The 23248-nt window shown below is 42.2% G+C and overlaps 1 protein-coding gene across 6 annotated transcripts in view; it reads left to right on the top strand.

Moving 5' to 3' along the window:
- The window catches only part of RBM33 (RNA binding motif protein 33), a 146279-nt gene that overhangs the window by 5789 nt on the left and 117242 nt on the right, over nt 1–23248 (top strand). For 3 of the 6 annotated variants that reach the window (XR_012157626.1, XM_073334565.1, XM_073334564.1), the window contains exons 1-4: nt 1799–2577; nt 3834–3912; nt 11585–11633; nt 16421–16497. Coding sequence is in view for 4 of the 6 variants with exons in the window: in XM_073334565.1 (XP_073190666.1) it covers nt 2484–2577; nt 3834–3912; nt 11585–11633; nt 16421–16497 (299 nt within the window). In the remaining 2 variants the exon portion in view is untranslated. Of the gene's footprint in view, nt 1–1798; nt 2578–3833; nt 3913–11584; nt 11634–16420; nt 16498–21591; nt 21690–23248 lie in introns of those variants that run through there. The other 3 variants (XM_073334568.1, XM_073334566.2, XM_073334567.2) reach the window with 3 other exon arrangements.

The following is a 23248-nucleotide window of genomic DNA, read 5'->3' as shown; positions in this document are numbered from 1 at the left end:
CTGTGGAAGCTTGTCCTCAGAAAATCCTTATGATTTTGTGTCCCTTTTAAGCAGGATAATACGTGTAAACATTACCTGCCATACAACACTCAGAATCAGAAAATAATCAATCTACCAAATTATGGAAATATGACTGTCAAACACATGCGACAGTGCTCCCATGTAATAGGAAAATTTAATGCAAGAAAAAATATTGCCAGCAAAGTGAGCCTACTTTGTTAAAAAGAAAAGGAGTACTTGTGGCACCTTAGAGACTAACCAATTTATTTGAGCGTGAGCTGTAGCTCACGAAAGCTTATGCTCAAATAAATTGGTTAGTCTCTAAGGTGCCACAAGTACTCCTTTTCTTTTTGCGAATACAGACTAACACGGCTGTTACTCTGAAACCTGTCAGCTACTATGTTAAGAAACCTTAGTGCGTGTTAAGGAATTGATGTTGGCCAATTCCAGAGGGAGGCCAAACTTGTCTAACAAAATGCTGACTTTCAGCCAGTGTGTGTGCAATTTTGCACTGACTTCTTTCTTTGATAGCAGGGTTTCTTTTGTTGTAGCAATACAGAGTCAAACAATGGACCACTTTTTTCACTGATGTCCTTTTAAGTCTACCCTTCAATTGGGAAATCCTGGTATGTTTTAGCCCACAAATGTTCTTGTTTTCTTCCTGTGCCACCTGTGAAAATTAATGTAGAGTGCCGATGCCCTCAGTGAGTATCTTTCAGCCTTGCATCAAGTACCTGATATTATCCAGGGTGGTGAGGTGGGAAGAAGGAGAGAGTCATTTTGTTGACTCACTACCTACTGTAGGAGAGCTTCAGGCATGCATGTGGGCTGGTAGGAGCCACTTTTGCAGCAAGTCTTGTGGTTTCCTGTCAGACTGGGGTTTATTTTTTGTGCCTGATTTCTTCCTGCTGCTGTCCGAGAGTTGTGGAAAATGTTTGGCTGTCAGTCTTACACTACCTTGAATGATCTCTTACAGTATGTACTAATTAGTTATGCTAAACAAAAAAGTTTACTTTTGGTTGTATTGTGAGTTCCTGATATTCTAGTATTTTTTTCCTTTTTATTTGTAGCTTCAGAAATGAAAAATTTATACTTGATTGTGACTTGCTGTTCTCCAAATAACACTGGTCATGCAATGAATCAAAAACCACTTTAATGTTTAATATCTTGCAAACCATAAATGTTAGAAATGAATGCTGTTCACAAGGGGTTCCTAAATTTCTTTCTATCATGACTCCGTTCTTGAGTACAGAAATACTTGTAACCCTCTTATTGGGCTCTTGTAATAATACATTTCAAAGTATTGAGTCAAATTTTGATAGTACCATGGTAATTTGTAACTCTCACTTTTGGTCTGTAGATTAATTTGTATTATGCTAGGCAAAGTACAAAAATGAAAGAATGGTCCCTTTTCCCCGAAGTGCTTATGGTCTAAATACATGAGACAACGAGAGACTATGACGGACAGACATGGGAGGCTCAAGATAAAAAGTGTGACAGTCATGATTCTTGTATTAAGCAGTGTCTAGCCATTGTTGAGTCTTTGGTAAGAATCATAGCAGAGGCAACTTTAATGAGAGATTTGAAAGAGGATAATGTAGCTTTGTGGCTCTTTACAAGGAGTTCCTCTCATGGATAAGGGATGGCATGGGAGAAAGTGCAAAGATATTTAGAGGACACTGATGAGTGATAAAGGGACTAATGGATAATAAAGGCTGGTAGTGTTGGTAGAATGGAGGGAAAGGTCTTCAGTAGAAACTCTTGCTGGAATAGTAATATTAATTATGGATGTGATTTTTTTTTTGTTTGTTTTTTTTGGGGGGGGGGGCACTTCTATGCCGGGAAAAGCCCTGGTATAGATTGTTATACCACAAAAGCACTTTTCAAATGGTATAATTTATTTTGCTCAGTATAAACTATACTGTCAAAAGCACCTTTTTTTGCTTATTAGAGCTGCATCTACAGTAGGAGAGGATTTGTCAGTGTAGTTGCCCCTTTTCTAGTGTAGACCAGGCTGAAGTAAAGGTTGATGGCAGAATACATACCATTATAAGAAATAAGTAGGATGAAGTTAAGCCCCAAAGAGCCATAGGGCTTATCTACACACAAAAGTTGGTTTTATTGCTTTAACTATACCGATATAGTTAAAGTGGTATAACTCCCCCATGATGGGCATGGTTGTACCAGTATAACCTATTCCCCTTTTTGTACGGAATAAGCTGTACTGGTATAAGGTACCTTTTTACTAGTATAACGTGCCCATGCTACGGGCTGTACCTGTAGAACTATTGGTAAAAAATCACACCCAACTGACATGTTATATTAGTATAAAAACTGTGTAGAGTAGACCATGCCTGTGAGTGGGAAAATGGAGAGAGTGGTACGTAATCGGAGCTATAATTCAGGAAAATGGTCTCTGTAGCAATATTTGATTATAAGGGGATCAAGATAGTATTTGTAAAGCTGGAAAGGAGGAGGTTTTAATGGTCAAGAAGCAAGATGATGTGAAGTCCTGGACAAGCAGAGGGCAGAGAAAAAGCTGGATCTCGGATGCTATGGAGGAAAAAATATTAAAATGTAGATACTGCTTGGATGTGGAGTGCTGCACTAATATGCTAAGTAGTTGAGTTTGCTTGCTTAGGACCTTAAAAAGGGGTGTTTTGTTCCTTTGCCAGAAGAAATCTAGAAAAATTCCTCTTGCCTTTTATACCTCATCAACAATTTTAATGGCATGGGGAAGTATAGTGACTACCATTTTAGTTTGAAAACTGTTGTATTAGTGATGACTGCCCTAGCTGAGTTTTCATTATTTTTTATGCTCACCTTGGGTTTTCCGTGAGTACCATCAATGAAACCTGCATTTAAATTAGACAAAAGGAAGATAACTAAGGTTGGCCACTGGGTGAGGGAATTGTCACAGCAGGATGCCCAGTTGAACTGGAGGTCCTGAACACACAAAAAATCCTAAGTGGAAATTGAAAAGGTGTGGGTTTTTAAAGGCTTATTTCAAACCAAACCATCAAAAAATCATTCTGAGATTGGCCCTAATTTGGTACCCGTTGGTCGTAAGAGATAAATAATTGTACTTATTCTAGTCAGGAAAGTGATTATGTAAAAATGGCACCTGTCTTATAGAAGCCATTAAAACAAAAAAAAATGTTAATCCAAAATTCTAGTGATAACCTTTTTTCATACTATTGCCATATTCCAGTTGGGGATGGGGAATGGATTATGCTGTCCTCACAAGAGATGATCCCTCTGGGTTACAGGTCAGATGTATTAGCTGGGCAATATGGGGAAGATTGTTTGAACGCTGCATGCTGCACCTATTTTGTGGATAAATTTAGGACTTCAGTTTCTGAGGCTGCCAAATTGTCGCCACTTACAAACAAATTCACTTAAAAAGCAAAGTATTTCCAGATGATCAGTCAGCCATAACTTGGCTTTTTTAGATAGTGTTTAAATACTTTTTACCATCTGAAATTTGGTTTCACTGCAGACGTAGCTTATTTTCTGCTTGTGGGCTGACCCTTTGATTGTAAACTTTTCAACAATATGCTGACATCCTTTCCTACGTTCGATTTACCCCATTGCAGCGTCACCTCCATTAGCAATAAGACCTCTACATCTTACTGTTACTACTTGCTTACTAAATAAGACCAAACTACATCTTAACTTTTTGAATTAAACAAATACTAGAGAAAAATTGTAAAACCACAAAGGGTAGGACAGTAATTCCTAAAGAGAACAAGTCATTGCTTCAGGATTAGAAAACTTCTGTGTTTCCTTTATATTCCAGTAAGAACTATCTAATGTAGTCTTCTACTTTACAGATGATGACTTTGATCAGTTTGATAAGCCTGGTGCGGAAAGGTCTTGGAGAAGAAGAACTGGAGACGATGACTGGGACAGGTAGTTAACATTTTTTCATGTTCAGACATTGAATTACATTGCTTTAGTTTAGTGGAGTGGCATTTTGTATTCTAATCCTTAAAACAGTGCAAATTCAGATACTAATGAAGCTGTTGGCAGCTGTGTGTCAGCGGATGCTAAATGTTGCCAAACATATACCTGCCTTGACAAGTCTGAAGGCATGAACAGATACAATACAGCATAGAATAGATTTTTAAATGTTGGATGTATGTAACTGTTTTTACAGTCAGCTTTCTGACTACACTTACCTTCTGAACCACTGAATAGTTAAAGCTATTTTAGCCAGTCTTTGGAGGAACATGCCGTAAACAGCTGATAACTCCTGTTAAAACTTGTGATCTTTGGCTACTGCTTTTAAAAAAATAAATTCATATCTTTAGTCTGATTCATTCTTTTTTTTGGCAATGGGGGTCAGGATGGGTGGATTTCTTTTAGATTTTCTGTTGAAAAATATAAAGCTATTGAAAAGATCTGAAAGTGTAATGAAACTTAGGGCTTGTCTATACTGGCAAGTTTCTGCGCAGTAAAGCAGCTCTTTGCACTTAAACTGCAGATGTATACATACTGCCAAGCCACTTTGTGCGCAGAAACTCCTCAATTGCAGTGCTGCAAAAAAGCCACCTCAAGAGTTGTAAGGCTATTTGCACAGAGGCTCCAGCATTCTATTGCCAGTGTAGATACTTGATTGCTTTCTGCGCTGTAATTGGCCTCCGGAGCTGTCCCATAATGTCTCAAGTGACCGCTCTGCTCATTGTTTTGAACTCGGCTGCCCTGGAGATGTGCGCTTCTCCCTTTTCAAAGCACTATTTCTGACAGCAGTTGTGAGCAGTTGCATGCTGTGCTGATCTGCTCCAGGACACAAAGCAAACCATTAATGTGGAATGCTGGTGCTGTTGAACACAGAGGTGTGTGTGTAAGAGATTGCTGTGCAGAGCGCTCCGGGAGAGAGGCGGGGGCTGATGTCTGGGTTCCCCCTGCCTCAGGACTGGTTGCTTCCTGCCGCTGTCTGAACTTCCAAGACAGCATGCTGACACACTTGTCCCCCAAAACACAGTCTCTCTCTCCTCCCCCCTCCATATGTGCACACACTCTCTGTCTCACACTTCCCCTGCCCCCACTTCAGTTGAAAAGCAGCTGGCAATGTAGTAGGATGCCCATGGAACAATGGGATTGGGAAACTGAATCATGTGATGCTGTTCCTGCCCCATGAAGGATTGCAAACCCTTCCCAAAGCACCCTGCGGCCAGTTACACAGTTGGATAGCTACCACAGTGCACTGCTGTCTTTGCCTTTGCAAGAGCTGCTAATGTGGATGCACTCCAGTGTCACAAGGCGCACAATGTGGACATGCAACAGAGATTTAATTCCAGCCTTTTAATAAAAGTGGTATAACTTGCAGTGCTGAAACTTTCCAGTGTAGATATACCCTTAGTTGGAAGGCAAAGGTATGTTCTTTTGTATTGAGTCCTACAATCCAACGACACTTGTCAAGCTATTTGCCAAAAAGGTTAACACTTTCTTTTGCAGACATTTAGTATAGTGAAACCGATGTAGAGTCTAATCAAAGTCCCTAATTGATTTAATGCTTTTGTCTGATCTTTCACTCAGTTTACAGTACAATTTTTATCAACTCTAAGGGTATGTCTAGGCTACAAACTTCAACAGAGAGCCACAGTAATGGGTTGTGGTGTACTGTGCTCTATCTGGCCCTGCAGTTTGGGGGCCTGTTACAAATTATGTGGTGCTTACTGCACATCTATCAGTATAACACTGACAATGCACCTATTAATTTTATGGTGCTTTCTGTACATTTATGATTTAGGCTGTTTGTGACAACTCATAGGATCAGTGACAGTGTACAATACCAGCTGTGGGGTTGCTTTCACTACTTTAGGCATTCTGCAGCATGTGTTGGGAACTAATAAAGATGAATTATTTTCCAAACAATTCAGTTTTATTTACTAATGAAAATACCTAAAAATAACTCTGTGTAAGTTAAAAGCAGATACATTAAAACCTTAATACATTTATGGAACAGAGCTTAAAGAATAGAAAGGAACATTCATTTCCATTTTAGCTACACATGCATCAAGCGTGGCACTCACAGGTCACTGTATTTATATTGTCCTTAATGTCTGCCAGTGTGGAGCGGTAGGGGAAGGGAGACGGCCCTGGTGCCATGTGGAATGTTGTGGGAGGGGGGTGCAGGGAGGTGCTATATTGGAGTTCTCTATGGACTGAACAGGCAGGTGAACCTGGGATTGTTGAATCTGTAGGTCTGCATGGGTCTGCAGTATCCGTGTTTTCTCCTGGAGAAGTCCCATTACTTCCTGGTGCATCTCCCTCTCCTTTTCCTGCTGGGACTCTTGAGCTTTTCTTCTGTCCACTCTTTCCCTCTCTGTACAATCTGCAGTATTCATCTTCCAGGCCCTCTGTTCACTGTCTGATGCAGCATTGGCTCGCAGAACATGTCATCCCATGTCATCCTTTTTCCTCCTTATCTGGCTCAGGTGCTCTTTGGGTGTGGAAGGGGAATCACCCAACAGCAGCAGCCACAGATAAAACGCACAGAGGTACTTTATCATTATAGTCACAAATGGAAAGCAAAAGATAAGATTTGGAACCACCTTCCCTAAAATTTTAAACAAGACATGTTTATTGGACAGTTCTGCTTCAGAGTACTTGTGCTCAGCAGCTGTAGTGAGTATGGCCTTTCAGGGATGAGAGAAATGAGGAGGGAGTTGCTCCGTGGCATGAATTTGAGTACAGGGAAATGGCATTGAATAGTGGCAGCATTTTCCATAGGTGGTGGTAATTTTAGCTGATATCTCACTCATGAGGGTAACAAAGGCACAGAGAGCACAGTTGCTGCAGGCATCCCGAAGCCACCCAGGCTCGTATGCTGTTAGTCTGTTTACTGCATTGGTGCGATCTATAGATATTGTTGATTGGCGTGGGAAAGTGTCCTACTGCAGAGGAAGAAATAAGGCAGCTCTCCCTAGAAACCTCTGGGAGAGGATTGCTGTGTACCTCCATGGAAGCTTCATCGAGATCTCTCAGAAGGATTCAAAGGACATTCTCCTGAAAGATAAACAAAGTGTTTCTCATGCCCTCCACTACTGGCCTAACTTTACAGGGACATAAAAAGCAGATAAATGTCTAGCTCTTCGTTGTACCACTACCTTGTCTCGTACAACTAGATTAAAGAAAAGTCGATAGCTGTGTCTTTCTAAGTTGGGGGTGCCATCACTGTGATGGGAAACAAATTTACACATTTAACCAAGGTTCCTTCCTCTGCATCAGGCTTGCCTATGCTTGACTGGACTGCAGTGGAGTCTCAAACAGGTCCTGGCCTGCGGTCGCATGTCCCCCTCCTCTTCCTCCTCCACTTTCTCCCTATTCATGTCGGGGGCCTGTGACTTGGGCTCTTCAGAGGTATCTACGGTGGTGGTGGGGTCTCCCCCCAGGTATTGCATGCATCTCTTTGTAAAAGTGGCAGTTCATGACTCGGCACTGAACCAACTCTTTGCCTCCCTGTCCTTCTCATGTGCCTGCCGCAGTTCCTTCACTTCCATACGGGACTGCTGCTGCTCTCTGTCAGACCCTTTCTCCTGCACCTCCTGTGCAATCTGCTCATAGATGTCCATGTTTCTACTGCTAATCCATAGCTGTGCTTTCACAGCCTCGTCTCCCCACAGACCCAGGAGATCCAGTATCTCCTGTGTACTCCAGTCTGGAACGTGGAGCCAGCTGGGCAGTTTCACACAATGATGGAAAGTTGCTCGGTGTGCTTGCCAAGATGGACAATCGGGGAAAAGGCATTTCAAAATGTGCGGGGTTTTAAAGGGATGGGGTGTGTGGCTTCCGGCCTCTGTAACCCGTGGGCAGTGGAATTAGCAATTGTGACCAGTGCGGTTAGTGTTGAGCATTGTGAGAGAGCTCCTGGAGAACTGTTAGGTTGACATAGGTAATTCAGTGTCTACACTTGTGCTACATTGACCCCAGTACATTGACCATGGCTCAGCGCTGCTCAGGCAGATGGTGTTACTATGTCAGTGTAATGGAGAGTTTACATTGGTGGTAGACATTTAAGTGTAGACACATGCATAACTAGGTTGACGCAAGACAGCTTATGTTGACCTAACTTTGTAGTATAGACCAGGCTAAGCAGTTTCATCGGATCTATTGCCCTGTAAGTGCAGCAGTTATCACCTACTAACTTTTCACTTGCCTTCCAAAGTAATTGTCTCCCCTTCTGCTGTTGCTCAAGAGAGGAAGGAGGGGAGTTGTACTCCCTTGTGAGAGAAAAGGCAAGTAGGAATCCAAGGTTTCCCATTTTGCTGCCTTTGCTTTTAACAGATAGTGAAAAGGAAAGGAGTACTTGTGGCACCTTAGAGACTAACAAATTTAGTAGAGCATAAGCTTTCGTGAGCTACAGCTCACTTCATCGGATGTAGTTCACGAAAGCTTATGCTCTAATAAATTTGTTAGTCTCTAAGGTGCCACGAGTACTCCTTTCCTTTTTACGGATACAGACTAACACGGCTGCTACTCTGAAACCAGTAGATAGTGAGATCTGATTTTTCACTACAGTTTACTTCCATTGAGAGTGACTAGGTGACCTTCTAGAGGTTGGCCAGTACTCCTTCCTGTCCCACCCCACAACTGCCACTGTAACTGCAGGGTTTTAAGAAGCACTGTGCTGCTATTGTGATGAAATGAGGGCATTGTTTGCCATGAGCTTCTTGTTACGGTAAAACTCCACTTATAATGAAGCTTTTTTTTTTTGGTTAGAAATGCGGAAACACTAATTTTTTTAGTAAGGAGTTAAGGCATATGAAAGTTCAGGTTTTGAGGCGAGCTAGTCCATTTCTTTAAATGTAAATAGCTTCTTCATTGTGCTTCATGAATTTATTTTACTTCACTTTATATTTTAATTATATGAAGCAGTAACTTACCAGTATTAATTGAACAATACAGTTGTGATCGGCTTTGTTCGTACAAATTGGACATTTTTTAAATTGTAGTTACTACCAGGTGTTTATAATTTTAAGATTAACGATACTATTTAGTCATGAAGGTCACGGCAGTCACAGATTCTTCCCTGACTTCTTTGGCTTCAGCTCTCAGAGGCTGAAGTTTGGGCTGGGGCCATGCGCTCCTGCCCTCCACCCATCCCGCAGTGGTGGTGGGTCTTGTGCTGTCAGTCCCCACCACCACCACTCCAGAGCCTGCACCCCCAGCTGGAACCCTCACTCCCCTTCTGTACCCCAACCCCCTGCCCCAGCCTGGTGCAAGTGAGGGAGGGAGGGGAGATGGAGTGATGGGAGCAGGGCCTCGGGGTGTGGGTTTTTTGTTTTGTGCGATTAGAAAGTTGGCAACCCTAACCCCCCTATGCGTCATCTCTGGTAGTTTTGATCATCTCCCATGGCTTCTACCTTTTTGGGTCGCTACTTGGCTGAACCCCATCCCCCCACCATGAAACCCTTTTGAATTCTTAGATCACCTTATCCTTCCTTGGATATTGGAGCATGGTAACCAGGAGCTGGAGCACCTCTGTTACTTTGGAAGAGATCTAGGGAGCAATCCAGAATGCAAAACAAGACCAGGTTCTGGAAAATTGTTTCCCATTAGAATTTTAACAATGCTTTTTTTTTTTTTTTTTTAAACATTTGCCTCCTTGATGCGGTTTGGCTTTAAATTCTACTGGATCCATTTCCTTTACAGAGGTCTGTGCCTCTGTACAGAAAGGGGCCTAATTTCTGGTCACTTTACTAGGGGTGCACAAGACAGGTGCCTCCTATACCCACTCTTGTTTGATATTGCTATTGAACCTTTAGCAATCAGTTTGTTAATATACGGGTATTCATGGGATGAAGTTTGAGAACAGCAAGCATAAATGAATGTTGTATGCTGATAATCCCTTCTTATTTATTGCTGAACTGAAATCTCTTCCTCATCTTTTGACATTCTAAGAATATTTTTTGAACATTGTCAGGCAGTAAAACTACCTTATCCTTTTCTAAGGGCTGCTTTTGGTACCAGCCTTAGTCCTGGAATTTTCATTGGGCTTCAGCTGTGTTGAAATACCTATTCCATATTACCAATCAACTCTCAGATCTAGCAAGTGTAATTTGGATCTGCAGCTAGACTTACTGGCAAATAATTTGGAAAAATGTCAAGTGCTTAACCATTTCACTATGGGCTTGATTAAATATTAAGATGAATGTTCTACTTTGGTTGTTACCTCCCTGTTTATCTATCCCAAACTTACTTTACTGTAATTTATGGGCTGTTACTGATTTCCATTGTGGGAGAAGGTAAGAAAGCCAAGTTTTCTTTTCAAGCTCTGCCTGCCAGACATCTAAGGGTAGATTCTTATTTCTTAACACTAAGGCATATTCTGAATCCTTTATGCAAACTTTCAGAATCAGGGCTTGGAGAGCCTAATGTTGACGCTTACGGAATGGGAACTTCATTTCCTTCCTATTGTTGTGTTTTGGGATCTACATGCTACTGTCTCTTCCCCTTGTTCTTTATGCCACTGGAAAGATCTGGGCAGATCTAGCAAGGCCCTAAAGTTTCTCACCACATGCAAAAGTGGTTCTTTGGGGCAACCCAGAACTTAGTTATGGGAGAGAGGTTATGGGCAAGTCTACGCAACAAAATTAAGTCAACTTAAGTTACCTCAACTTACAGCCACTGCAGTATTTAAGTCTGTTTTTCATGTCCACGCTATAATCTCTCTGTCGGCGGTGCGCGTCCTCACCAGGAGTGTGTCCGCTGATTTAACTGTCAGCATGGGGCATTGTGGGGTGCTGAAAGCCAGAGTCCTGCTGCCTGGAGCGCTGACAGCTGTCAGGCAGCAACAGGCAACGTAAGCAACACAATGTCTACACGGACACTGTGTCAAGCTAACTACATCGACCTAAGCACTACTCCTCTCGCAAAGGTGGAGTAAAGTCAGTGTAGTGGGCGACTTACATTGGTGGGAGCTACATTTTAGTGTAGACGCTTAAAGAGAGGTTGATGTAAGCTGCCTTATGTCGACCTAACTCTGTAGCATAGGCAAGGCTTATAATGAGAAAGGAGTGGCATGAACAAAAGCATTCAAACTCTCCCAGCTATGAACACATCTCTTCAAAGGGGAGGAGTCTTTTTTTCCCCCAGGATTTCTCTTACCCTCCAAATGCAAGTTCTTCTCACTCTTCAGCTGTTCGTACTGGGTCTAATGGACTACCAGGAATGTTAGCTTCTTTGTGCCTCCTTAGTTGCTTAATCAAGAAGAATTACAGAGGTGAAAGGCATGAAGATCTCCACATGTAGGGAATTGGATTTGAGTATTTCGATTTGACTGTCTTTGGAAGAATGGCTTATAAAAGACTCCAACATCTTGAAAACATCCACCCTTCCTTAATATAGAAGTTTAGTGCTTGTCCCTTGCATAATGTAAACCTCTTTCCTGAGTAGTCATATTAATGTGCTGTATATTTTAAATAAATAAAATAAAATAAAAAGCGTTGTGGATTCAGTAACAATTCTGCTCTGACCATTATTGAAATTACTGTATACAATAATTATTCCAGAAAAAAATATATTTTTCTTCATGTGTGTGATATGGGTACTCTTAATATTCACTTATATTTTCCAGTGAACTTGAAGATGATTTGCTTGGAGAGGATTTGCTTACTGGTAAAAAGGTAAGAAATAAGCATGTTTAATGTATGCCTAATAATTCATTACAATTTTAAATGTGAACCTATATTTTACTCACAACTCATGCTGTCATGTTATATAACCATTTATAAATCATCAAGGATCTCCTATTTATTTGGGTAAAATCAACTTAAATACAGAAATCTGAAACAAGCTCAAAACAATTCTTGCAGTCCACTATGAAAGACAGCACAAACAATAGCAGACCTTTTAAACATATACGTATATCACAATCACCTAGATCATCTAAACAGTAAACGTGGTTGGAGAAATTCCATCAGCAACTTTCAGTGGAAAAAAAAACCTCATTTGTCAAAACTGAAACGTTTCGCAGAGATGATTCAATTTCAACTAAGTTTCTCTGGACCCCAGGGCTTTCAGTGTCTGTGACTCTGGGGCACCCTGCCTTGCAGATTGCCCCAGTGCTTCATTCCCTTTTGCAGAGAATTTCTAAATGTTTTGGTTTTGTTCCACATCAGAACCAATCCTTTGTGAAATGGAATTACTGTTCTCCACCGAGTTCTACTCACCAGTCCAGAGAGAACGAGGAGTACTTGTGGCACCTTAGAGACTAACACATTTATTTTGCCCACAAAAGCTTATGCCAAAATAAATCTGTTAGTCTCTAAGGTGCCACAAGTACTCCTTGTTCTTTTTGCTGATACAGACTAACAGGGCTACCGCTCTGAGTCCAGAGAGGTGGTTCTTAACACCAGTTTCTGCTTGGCTTATTCTGTCACTTAAGCAGTGCAAAAACAACACTTCCCTGATGCTACCCAACATTCCTCTCTTCCCTTCCTGTGGGCTGGCCTACGCTAAAGCTGTAAGTCGACCAAAGTTACGTCAACTTCTGTCCCATTCAGTTATGTAACTTACGTAACTGAACTCCCACACCGCGCTGTATCCACAGGAGACGCTGTCCCTCTGACTTACCTTCTACCTCTCAGGGAGGTGGAGTACACATGTCGACGGGAGAGCGCTCTGCCATTGCAGTAGTGCTGATTTAGCTGTAAGTATAGACAAGCCCTGAGACCCATTCCAACAGTTCTTTCTTTCTTGATTCCTCCCAATCTGAGATACCAGTGCAGCTTCTACAACCAGTGAACTGCAGCTCTTCTCTATCAAGCATGCACGCACAGGGTAGGGGGAAGGTAGGCAGCAGCCAGGGCTAATAGCCACTCCCACTTCTTTCTGTGCATGGGGCAACTACTAGGCAATGGCTTTGTCCTTCTCCCAGTAGGAAAATCCCTAATGTCAGTTACTGGGGGATAGATGGTACTGAAAGGTCAGATCCAGATGGAGGACTGCAAGAAGAACTGGACATCTAGGGGTCCCTGCATCACAGACTTCTGACTCCTGGAGAGAGAAAGAGGGAGACCCATTCCCAAAACCAAACTTCCTGTGATGGGCCAAAAACAGATTTTACTTGCTTCAGCAGGCTTACTCTGTCTGCTGGAGAGAGTGGGGCTTCTCTTCATTAACGATCTGGAGGATGGCATGGATTGCACCCTCAGCAAGTTTGCAGAGGACACTAAACTGGGAGGAGTGGTAGATAGCTGGAGGGTAGGGATAGGGTTCAGAGTGACCTAGACAAATTGGAGGTTTGGTCCAAAAGAAATCTGATGAGGTTCAACAAGGACAAGTGCAGAGTCCTGAACTTAGGACAAAAGAATCCCATGCACTGCTACAGACTAGGGACCAAGCGGCTAGGCAGCAGTTCTACAGAAAAGGACCTAGTGGTTACAGTGGACGAGAAGCTGGATATGAGTCAACTGTGTGCCCTTGTTGCCAAGAAGGCTAATGGCATTTTGGGCTGTATAAGTAGGAAGCATTGCCAGCAGAACGAGGGACGTGATCGTTCTCCTCTATTCGACATTGGTGAGGCCTCATCTGGAATACTTTGTCCAGTTTTGGGCCCCACACCACAAGAAAGATGTGGAAAAATTGGAAAGAGTCTAGCAGAGGGCAACAAAAATGATTAGGGGGCTGGAGCACATGACTTATGAGGAGAGGCTGAGGGAACTGGGATTATTAAGTCTGCAGAAGAGAAGAATGAGGGGGGGATTTGATAGCTGCTTTCAACTACCTGAAAGGGCGTTCCAAAGAGGATGGATCTAGACTGTTCTCTGTGGTAGCAGATGATAGAACAAGGAGTAATGGTCTCACGTTGCAGTGGGGGAGATTAGGTTGGATATTAGGAAAAACTTTTTCACTGGGAGGGTGGTGAAGTACTGAAATGGGTTACCTAGGGAGGTGGTGGAATCACCTTCCTTAGAGGTTTTCAGGGTCAGGCTTGACAAAGCCCTGGCTGGGATGATTTAGTTGAGGATTGGTCCTGCTTTTGAGCAGGGGGTTGGACTCCTGAGGTCCCTTCCAACCCTGATATCCTATGGTTCTATGAATAGGAAGAGAAAATAGAAAAAGAGGAGGCTACTCTGTTAAATACTAAGAAAACAAAATTAAAAAGAGAAATTGTTTTCTGAACATTTTCCTCACAGCTGGAGAATAGATTTTATGATATAACTTCATGTTAAACAGACCTCAAGTACCACAGGCAAATCTGGCTCTCTTTGGGTGCATTTTTAGTGGTTTTCACCATAAATATTAGTTTAATTCCATTCATGATGGCATTTGTGGTTAGTTCTTTTAAGACGGTAGGAATAATACCTAGATAGGAAATCCTTCCTATAATAAATTGGTGAAAAAACATCTCTCAGAATGGTCAGAGTTAGACAGATATGTTAATCCAAATATGAATAAATTCTAATCCATCATACAGGCAATGCAGGATTTCTTTTCAAAGTTACCTACTTACTCCTGGGGGAATTCTGCACCACTGCGCAATGCAGAATTTTGCAGAAATTAAGTGCGTGCAGAATTTCCTTTTCCCCACAGAAATGGGCTGCAGTGCGGTTAACTGCCACTAGGGGCTGCTGGACCCTGCAGACCCCATCTCGCACATAGAAGAGACTGCCAAGGGGAGGGGGAGGGAGCTAGAGAGTTCTTGGTAGCTGCAGTTCTCAGCATGCCCTGAGGAAAGGAGAAGGCAGAGTGCAAGAAACTCCATGCAAGCCTGGGACTGAGCATCAGGTTTCTCTCCCTCTGGATCCCTGGACTTGCGGTGTGTGTCTGGGCTGGGGGCAGGAGCCCCACAGCTGGGCTGTGGGGGAGGGAAGGGGACAAAGAAACAGGAACTGGGTTGTCATAGGGGTTTCTTTAACTCTCTACTCCTGGGGGAGTTTTTGTGTGTGTCTGTATTGTTACAGACATACTTGCTGACAGGTATTTTGAAAAAAGAATTACCAAAAAAATTGAAACTGGTGTGATTGTGTAGTGTTGTTTCGACAAATAACATTTGCAGAGGTTTAAAATATTGTGCGCAGAATTTTTAATTTTTTGGCACAGAATGCCCCCAGGAGTACCTATTGTTGTGCTTTGTGCAGTCTTATTTTAAATTTTTCAAGTGGCAGGACTCCCACCACTCTGTGAGATACTGTTCAAGAGCCTAATAACAAATCTTTTGGGAAGTTATTTCACTGATATTAAACCTAAATTGGTTTCTTCTTAATCTCAACCCATTACTTATAGCTAAACCCACCTTTGTATAATTTTTAATGCTTTTACTACTTTGAGAGGATGGGAATACTGTCACTTAGCCAAGCTATGTGTAGTTAGCTCTTTTTAGTTAGTCACTCATTGTTACAGATAAATAGAACAGTTGATAGCACGGCTAGCAAACTGGAAGCAGTTCAGAGAACGGCAGCAAAAATTACAGGTTTCAGAGTAACAGCCGTGTTAGTCTGTATTCGCAAAAAGAAAAGGAGTACTTGTGGCACCTTAGAGACTAACCAATTTATTTGAGCATACGCTGTAGCTCACGAAAGCTTATGCTCAAATAAATTGGTTAGTCTCTAAGGTGCCACAAGTACTCCTTTTCTTTTAGCAAAAATTACATAATTCTGAGTAACTTTTTTATCTTCTTTGAACTCCTTCCTATTTGTCCATATTTCTAACCTCTCTAGATCCTTTCCAATTATTTGTCTCTCCCTAGTTAGTATCCTCGAGAAATGGCAGTAACATGATGTTCACTCCCACCTTGGGGCATGCTACTAGATTATTTAAGTTGTTTATAAGAAGGCACTTAATACCAACTCTTCTGATACTCCTCTAAACACCTCCCCCACCTCATTACATTGCTGGTTGATCATTACCTTTAGTTTGTCCTTCAGCCAGTTTTCAGTCCCGGTGGCAGTGTTGAAATCTAAGCCAATTGGAATGAATTTTCCAATTTTCATGAGAGACTATATCGAATGCTTCACTGAAATTTAGGTTTCAGAGTAGCAGCTGTGTTAGTCTGTATTCGCAAAAAGAAAAGGAGTATTTGTGGCACCTTGGAGACTAACAAATTTATCTGAGCATAAGCTTTCGTGAGCTACAGCTCACTTCATCAATGCATCCGATGAAGTGAGCTGTAGCTCACGAAAGCTTATGCTCAGATAAATTTGTTAGTCTCTAAGGTGCCACAAGTACTCCTTTTCTTTTTACTGAAATTTAGATATGTTGTCTTCTACATCATTCCTTTCATCAGCTGATTATAGAATTCTTTCAAAAAGCAATCAAATTTGACCAGGCTTTTTCATTGTCAACATGTTGTTTATTGCCAGTATTCTTTTATTGTAGTGTTTAGAGAACCTTTTGCTTTGCTTTTGTTTCAGAAATACTGTGTTTTAAAAAAGTCATGAACATTTGTTCTTGTTTTATTATAATATAGAATCAGTCAGACTTGTCAGATGAAGAGCTGAATGATGATCTTCTACAGAGTGACAATGAAGATGAACAAAATTTCAGGTATGTGTTCTTTGTTTTCTAAATGTTATGGATTAATGTTTCACTAAGTTGCTGCTAAATGACATAGGTAAGTTATTAGGGAGACAAGGTGGGTGAGGTAATATCTTTTGTTGGACCAACTTCTGTTGGTGAATGTGTAAGCTTGAAAGCTTGTCTCTGAGCTCTCCTTCAGGTCAGGGAAGTTACTCAGGCCATGTCTACGCTACAAAATTTTGTTGACGTAACTTATGTCAGCATGGATCCATCATAATTATTAAATCGCTTGTGTGTGCGCACACTTGGCTCCTTATGTTGGTGGTGCATGTCCTTACCAGGAGCACTTGTATCGTTTGTATTGTCAATGTGGAGCATTATGGGATGGCTCCTGAAGGCCAGTAACAGTCAACATGAGCAGTGCTGTTTCTACACTGACACTGCATCAATCTAATCACGCGTTGACCCTGACTCTACGCCGCTCAGGGAGGTGGTGTTACTAAATGGGCATAGAGAGACACTTCCATTGCCAGGAGCCAAATTTAAGTGAAGAAGCTTCCACAGCTAGGTTGATGCAAGGCTAGGTTGACCTAACCCTGTAGTCAGGTTTCAGAGTAACAGCCGTGTTAGTCTGTATTCGCAAAAAGAAAAGAAAAGGAGTACTTGTGGCACCTTAGAGACTAACCAATTTATTAGAGCATAAGCTTTCGTGAGCTACAGCTCACTTCCTCAGATGCATATCGTGGAAACTGCAGCAGGCTTTATATATACACAGAGAATATGAAACAATACCTCCTCCCACCCCACTGTCCTGCTGGTAATAGCTTATCTAAAGTGATCATCAGGTGGGCCATTTCCAGCACAAATCCAGGTTTTCTCACCCTCCACCCCCCCACACAAATTCACTCTCCTGCTGGTGATAGCCCATCCAAAGTGACAACTCTTTACACAATGTGCATGACAATCAAGTTGGGCTATTTCCTGCACAAATCCAGGTTTTCTCACATCCCTCCCCCACCCCCATACACACACACACTCACTCTCCTGCTGGTAATAGCTCATCCAAACTGACCACTCTTCAAGTTTAAATCCAAGTTAAACCAGAACATCTGGGGCGGGGGGGGGGGTAGGAAAAAACAAGAGGAAACAGGCTACCTTGCATAATGACTTAGCCACTCCCAGTCTCTATTTAAGCCTAAATTAATAGTATCCAATTTGCAAATGAATTCCAATTCAGCAGTTTCTCGCTGGAGTCTGGATTTGAAGTTTTTTTGTTTTAAGATAGCGACCTTCATGTCTGTGATTGCGTGACCAGAGAGATTGAAGTGTTCTCCGACTGGTTTATGAATGTTATAATTCTTGACATCTGATTTGTGTCCATTTATTCTTTTACGTAGAGACTGTCCAGTTTGACCAATGTATATGGCAGAGGGGCATTGCTGGCACATGATGGCATATATCACATTGGTGGATGTGCAGGTGAACGAGCCTCTGATAGTGTGGCTGATGTTATTAGGCCCTGTGATGGTGTCCTCTGAATAGATATGTGGGCACAATTGGCAACGGGCTTTGTTGCAAGGATAAGTTCCTGGGTTAGTGGTTCTGTTGTGTGGTATGTGGTTGTTGGTGAGTATTTGCTTCAGGTTGCGGGGCTGTCTGTAGGCAAGGACTGGCCTGTCTCCCAAGATTTGTGAGAGTGTTGGGTCATCCTTTAGGATAGGTTGTAGATCCTTAATAATGCATTGGAGGGGTTTTAGTTGGGAGCTGAAGGTGACGGCTAGTGGCGTTCTGTTATTTTCTTTGTTAGGCCTGTCCTGTAGTAGGTAACTTCTGGGAACTCTTCTGGCTCTATCAATCTGTTTCTTTACTTCTGCAGGTGGGTATTGTAGTTGTAAGAAAGCTTGACAGAGATATTGTAGGTGTTTGTCTCTGTCTGAGGGGTTGGAGCAAATGCAGTTGTATCGCAGAGCTTGGCTGTAGACGATGGATCGTGTGGTGTGGTCAGGGTGAAAGCTGGAGGCATGCAGGTAGGAATAGCGGTCAGTAGGTTTCCGGTATAGGGTGGTGTTTATGTGACCATTGTTTATTAGCACTGTAGTGTCCAGGAAGTGGATCTCTTGTGTGGACTGGACCAGGCTGAGGTTGGTGGTGGGATGGAAATTGTTGAAATCATGGTGGAATTCCTCAAGGGCTTCTTTTCCATGGGTCCAGATGATGAAGATGTCATCAATATAGCGCAAGTAGAGTAGGGGCTTTAGGGGACGAGAGCTGAGGAAGCGTTGTTCTAAATCAGCCATAAAAATGTTGGCATCTACTACCCAAGATCCATAAACCTGGAAATCCTGGGCGCCCCATCATCTCAGGCATTGGCACCCTGACAGCAGGATTGTCTGGCTATGTAGACTCCCTCCTCAGGCCCTACGCTACCAGCACTCCCAGCTACCTTCGAGACACCACTGACTTCCTGAGGAAACTTCAATCCATCGGTGATCTTCCTGATAACACCATCCTGGCCACTATGGATGTAGAAGCCCTCTACACCAACATTCCACACAAAGATGGACTACAAGCCGTCAAGAACACTATCCCCGATAATGTCATGGCTAACCTGGTAGCTGAACTTTGTGACTTTGTCCTTACTCATAACTACTTCACATTTGGGGACAATGTATACCTTCAGATCAGCGGCACTGCTATGGGTACCCGCATGGCCCCACAGTATGCCAACATTTTTATGGCTGATTTAGAACAACACTTCCTCAGCTCTCGTCCCCTAAAGCCCCTACTCTACTTGCGCTATATTGATGACATCTTCATCATCTGGACCCATGGAAAAGAAGCCCTTGAGGAATTCCACCATGATTTCAACAATTTCCATCCCACCACCAACCTCAGCCTGGTCCAGTCCACACAAGAGATCCACTTCCTGGACACTACAGTGCTAATAAACAATGGTCACATAAACACCACCCTATACCGGAAACCTACTGACCGCTATTCCTACCTGCATGCCTCCAGCTTTCACCCTGACCACACCACACGATCCATCGTCTACAGCCAAGCTCTGCGATACAACCGCATTTGCTCCAACCCCTCAGACAGAGACAAACACAAGATCTCTGTCAAGCTTTCTTACAACTACAATACCCACCTGCAGAAGTAAAGAAACAGATTGATAGAGCCAGAAGAGTTCCCAGAAGTTACCTACTACAGGACAGGCCTAACAAAGAAAATAACAGAACGCCACTAGCCGTCACCTTCAGCCCCCAACTACAACCCCTCCAACGCATTAAGGATCTACAACCTATCCTAAAGGATGACCCAACACTCTCACAAATCTTGAGAGACAGGCCAGTCCTTGCCTACAGACAGCCCCGCAACCTGAAGCAAATACTCACCAACAACCACATACCACACAACAGAACCACTAACCCAGGAACTTATCCTTGCAACAAAGCCCGTTGCCAATTGTGCCCACATATCTATTCAGGGGACACCATCACAGGGCCTAATAACATCAGCCACACTATCAGAGGCTCGTTCACCTGCACATCCACCAATGTGATATATGCCATCATGTGCCAGCAATGCCCCTCTGCCATATACATTGGTCAAACTGGACAGTCTCTACGTAAAAGAATAAATGGACACAAATCAGATGTCAAGAATTATAACATTCATAAACCAGTCGGAGAACACTTCAATCTCTCTGGTCACGCAATCACAGACATGAAGGTCGCTATCTTAAAACAAAAAAACTTCAAATCCAGACTCCAGCGAGAAACTGCTGAATTGGAATTCATTTGCAAATTGGATACTATTAATTTAGGCTTAAATAGAGACTGGGAGTGGCTAAGTCATTATGCAAGGTAGCCTGTTTCCTCTTGTTTTTTCCTACCCCCCCCCCCCCCGCCCCAGATGTTCTGGTTTAACTTGGATTTAAACTTGAAGAGTGGTCAGTTTGGATGAGCTATTACCAGCAGGAGAGTGAGTTTGTGTGTGTATGGGGGTGGGGGGGATGTGAGAACCTGGATTTGTGCAGGAAATAGCCCAACTTGATTGTCATGTACATTGTGTAAAGAGTTGTCACTTTGGATGGGCTATCACCAGCAGGAGAGTGAATTTGTGTGGGGGGGTGGAGGGTGAGAAAACCTGGATTTGTGCTGGAAATGGCCCGCCTGATGATCACTTTAGATAAGCTATTATCAGCAGGACAGTGGGGTGGGAGGAGGTATTGTTTCATATTCTCTGTGTATATATAAAGCCTGCTGCAGTTTCCACGATATGCATCTGAGGAAGTGAGCTGTAGCTCACGAAAGCTTATGCTCTAATAAATTGGTTAGTCTCTAAGGTGCCACAAGTACTCCTTTTCTTTTCTTTTAACCCTGTAGTGTAGACCAGGCTCTGAGGTGTCATAGCTAAATACAAGATGAAACAGATTGTTAGGCATAAAGAGTTAGCACATGCTGCAAGAGACAATTGAAGGTGAAGTGGGCACTTAATACCTTTGCATTCCTAGGACAAATAGGAGTCCATGATTTCTAATATCTAGAAAAGTTATAGATTTAAGCTCCCAGGCTCACTTTTTGGTGGTGTTATGTAGGTTTCCTGTAACCTACTAGCCCTCCTTTGTCCCATGACTGCAAAAGTGTTAACTGTCCACTTCACCTTGAATGGTCTCTTGCAACATGTATTAACTCATATGCTAAACAATCTGTTCAACCTTGTATTTATTTGTTGACCCTCTGAGTATCTTTCTTGGACTGGAAGAAGAGCTCTGCAAACTCAGGCTGTCTCTACACTGCCACTTTCAGCGCTAAAACTTTAGTCGTTCAGGGGTGTGAAAAAACACCCCCCTAGCAACAAAAGTTTGAGTGCTGAAAAGCGCCAGTATAGACAGCGCTTTATCGCTGGGAGCAGTGCTGCTGGCAATAAAGCTACAACCCTCTTTCGGGGTGGTGATTTTTTTATCGCCGGGAGAGCTCTGACCCGGCAATAAAGCGTGACTACACTGCCCACATCACAGCGCAGCCAGTATAGACATACCCTCAGAAGCTTGTCTCTTTCCCAACAGAAGTTGGTCTAATAAAAGATGATCTCTCACCCACCTTGTCTCTCCAATATCCGGGGAGCAGCACAGCTACAATTACACTGCAACCAGTAGGTATTCTCACTGACTTTTAATGGAGTGCTAGGAATCAGGAATGCCAGATATTCAGGTAATCATTGCACGAGTAATTCTATATAGTAAAACCTGTTCATCAAAATCAATCCTTGCAAAAATTTCCATGTGCCAGAATAAGATTGTATCTGAATTATTTGCTTTGAAATGCTTTCCCTTGTATATGGATATATCCATGACACTTTTTTGTATAAACCAAACATGTTTCTACTGTATTTATGGCTGAGAAAGCAATTATCTTATAATTGCAGTGGTTTGTAAAACTATCCCTAAAATTATTGCTTGACCTAAAATTGCTTATTATTTGTTTTCAGCCCATCATTTAAGCATATAATTTATGAGCTAAAAGACATTTCGGCTATTGAATCTTAGCTTTCAGTTAACGGGTTTTTGTTTTTAAATCATTGATATCAGCACAAGTCCTGTTTCTCCATCCCCCCTCCATCACCATTGTAAGCCATGTCTCCTGCAGAACCCCAGGAATGCCCCCTTAACTTCAAGAAGTTATCTGACATCCTCTGAGTCTGTGGAGGGTGGCTCCAAATGCATGAAATTTGAATTGAGGACTGTGTTGTTGCATCCCTTCTTGCACCATGCAGTACTGAAACTTGTACAAAGGCTTTAGAGCTGAACAGTCACTCCCTGCCACATGAATGTTCTGTGGTGGTGTGTGTCCCTAACTCACTATAGCTGTTTGAGGGTACAGGCTAAAGAGGTCATATAGTCCAATACAATATATCTGACAGGTTGGAAAGCTCACTCTAGAAGACAAAATGGTGTCTGTCCTAAGATTGAGTAAAATCAGATCCAACCGCTGGTGTAGGCAGTGTATGAGTACCTGCACCGATGGGAGAACCCTTCCTCTCTGTATACGTGGTGTCTTCACTGAAGCGCGCCACGGTAGCATTTTAGCTGTGCATAAGCCTTGATTTATATGAACTCTTACTTTTCTATCTCTGGCAGCTGTATTACTGTTACCCATGGGGTGAATGCTTTTGCTGCTTTTCCCTCCAACTTCCACTCAAAAGACCTCCAGTCTGGGGCCAATTTGGTGTGCAAACAGCTTACAAATCTGTTTAGATCGTGTGGGCCCAAATTTTGAGGAAGTAGGTCCCTTTTAAGATAACTTGTAGAATTGTAACATGAGAAAGGAAAAAGTTTTTAAAAGTACAACACCCTTCCAAAAACATTTTTCAATCAAAATGTTCAGCAGATCAGTAATGGTGCATTTCAAGTAAATGCAATTTAAAACATCATACTTGTGAATCAACTTGTTTTCCTACTTTCTCACCAAATCTCGAGTTGGAGATTGACTGACTGTTTTTTAGGTGGTTTTGTTATCAATCGTTGCAAATTAAACATCAAAACTTAAATTCTAACCTTAGCTCATAAGAAGGATCGGAGTTTTCAAATAATTTCTTTAATACTGTTTTTAGGTTCACACAAATTCTGTTATTGACATAAGAGAATTTTTTTTAAACCTCCACAGGTCACCTTTAAAAGACAGTTCTTGACTGTATAAATTGTATTTTTTTTTCTCCGAATAAAAACTTAAATCTACCACAATAAATACAACAATCTAAATTCAAATTGATT

The sequence above is a fragment of the Lepidochelys kempii genome, chromosome 2 (assembly GCF_965140285.1).
Source record: "Lepidochelys kempii isolate rLepKem1 chromosome 2, rLepKem1.hap1, whole genome shotgun sequence".
Taxonomy (NCBI): domain Eukaryota; kingdom Metazoa; phylum Chordata; order Testudines; family Cheloniidae; genus Lepidochelys; species Lepidochelys kempii.
This window is presented reverse-complemented; position numbering and strand designations above follow the sequence as displayed.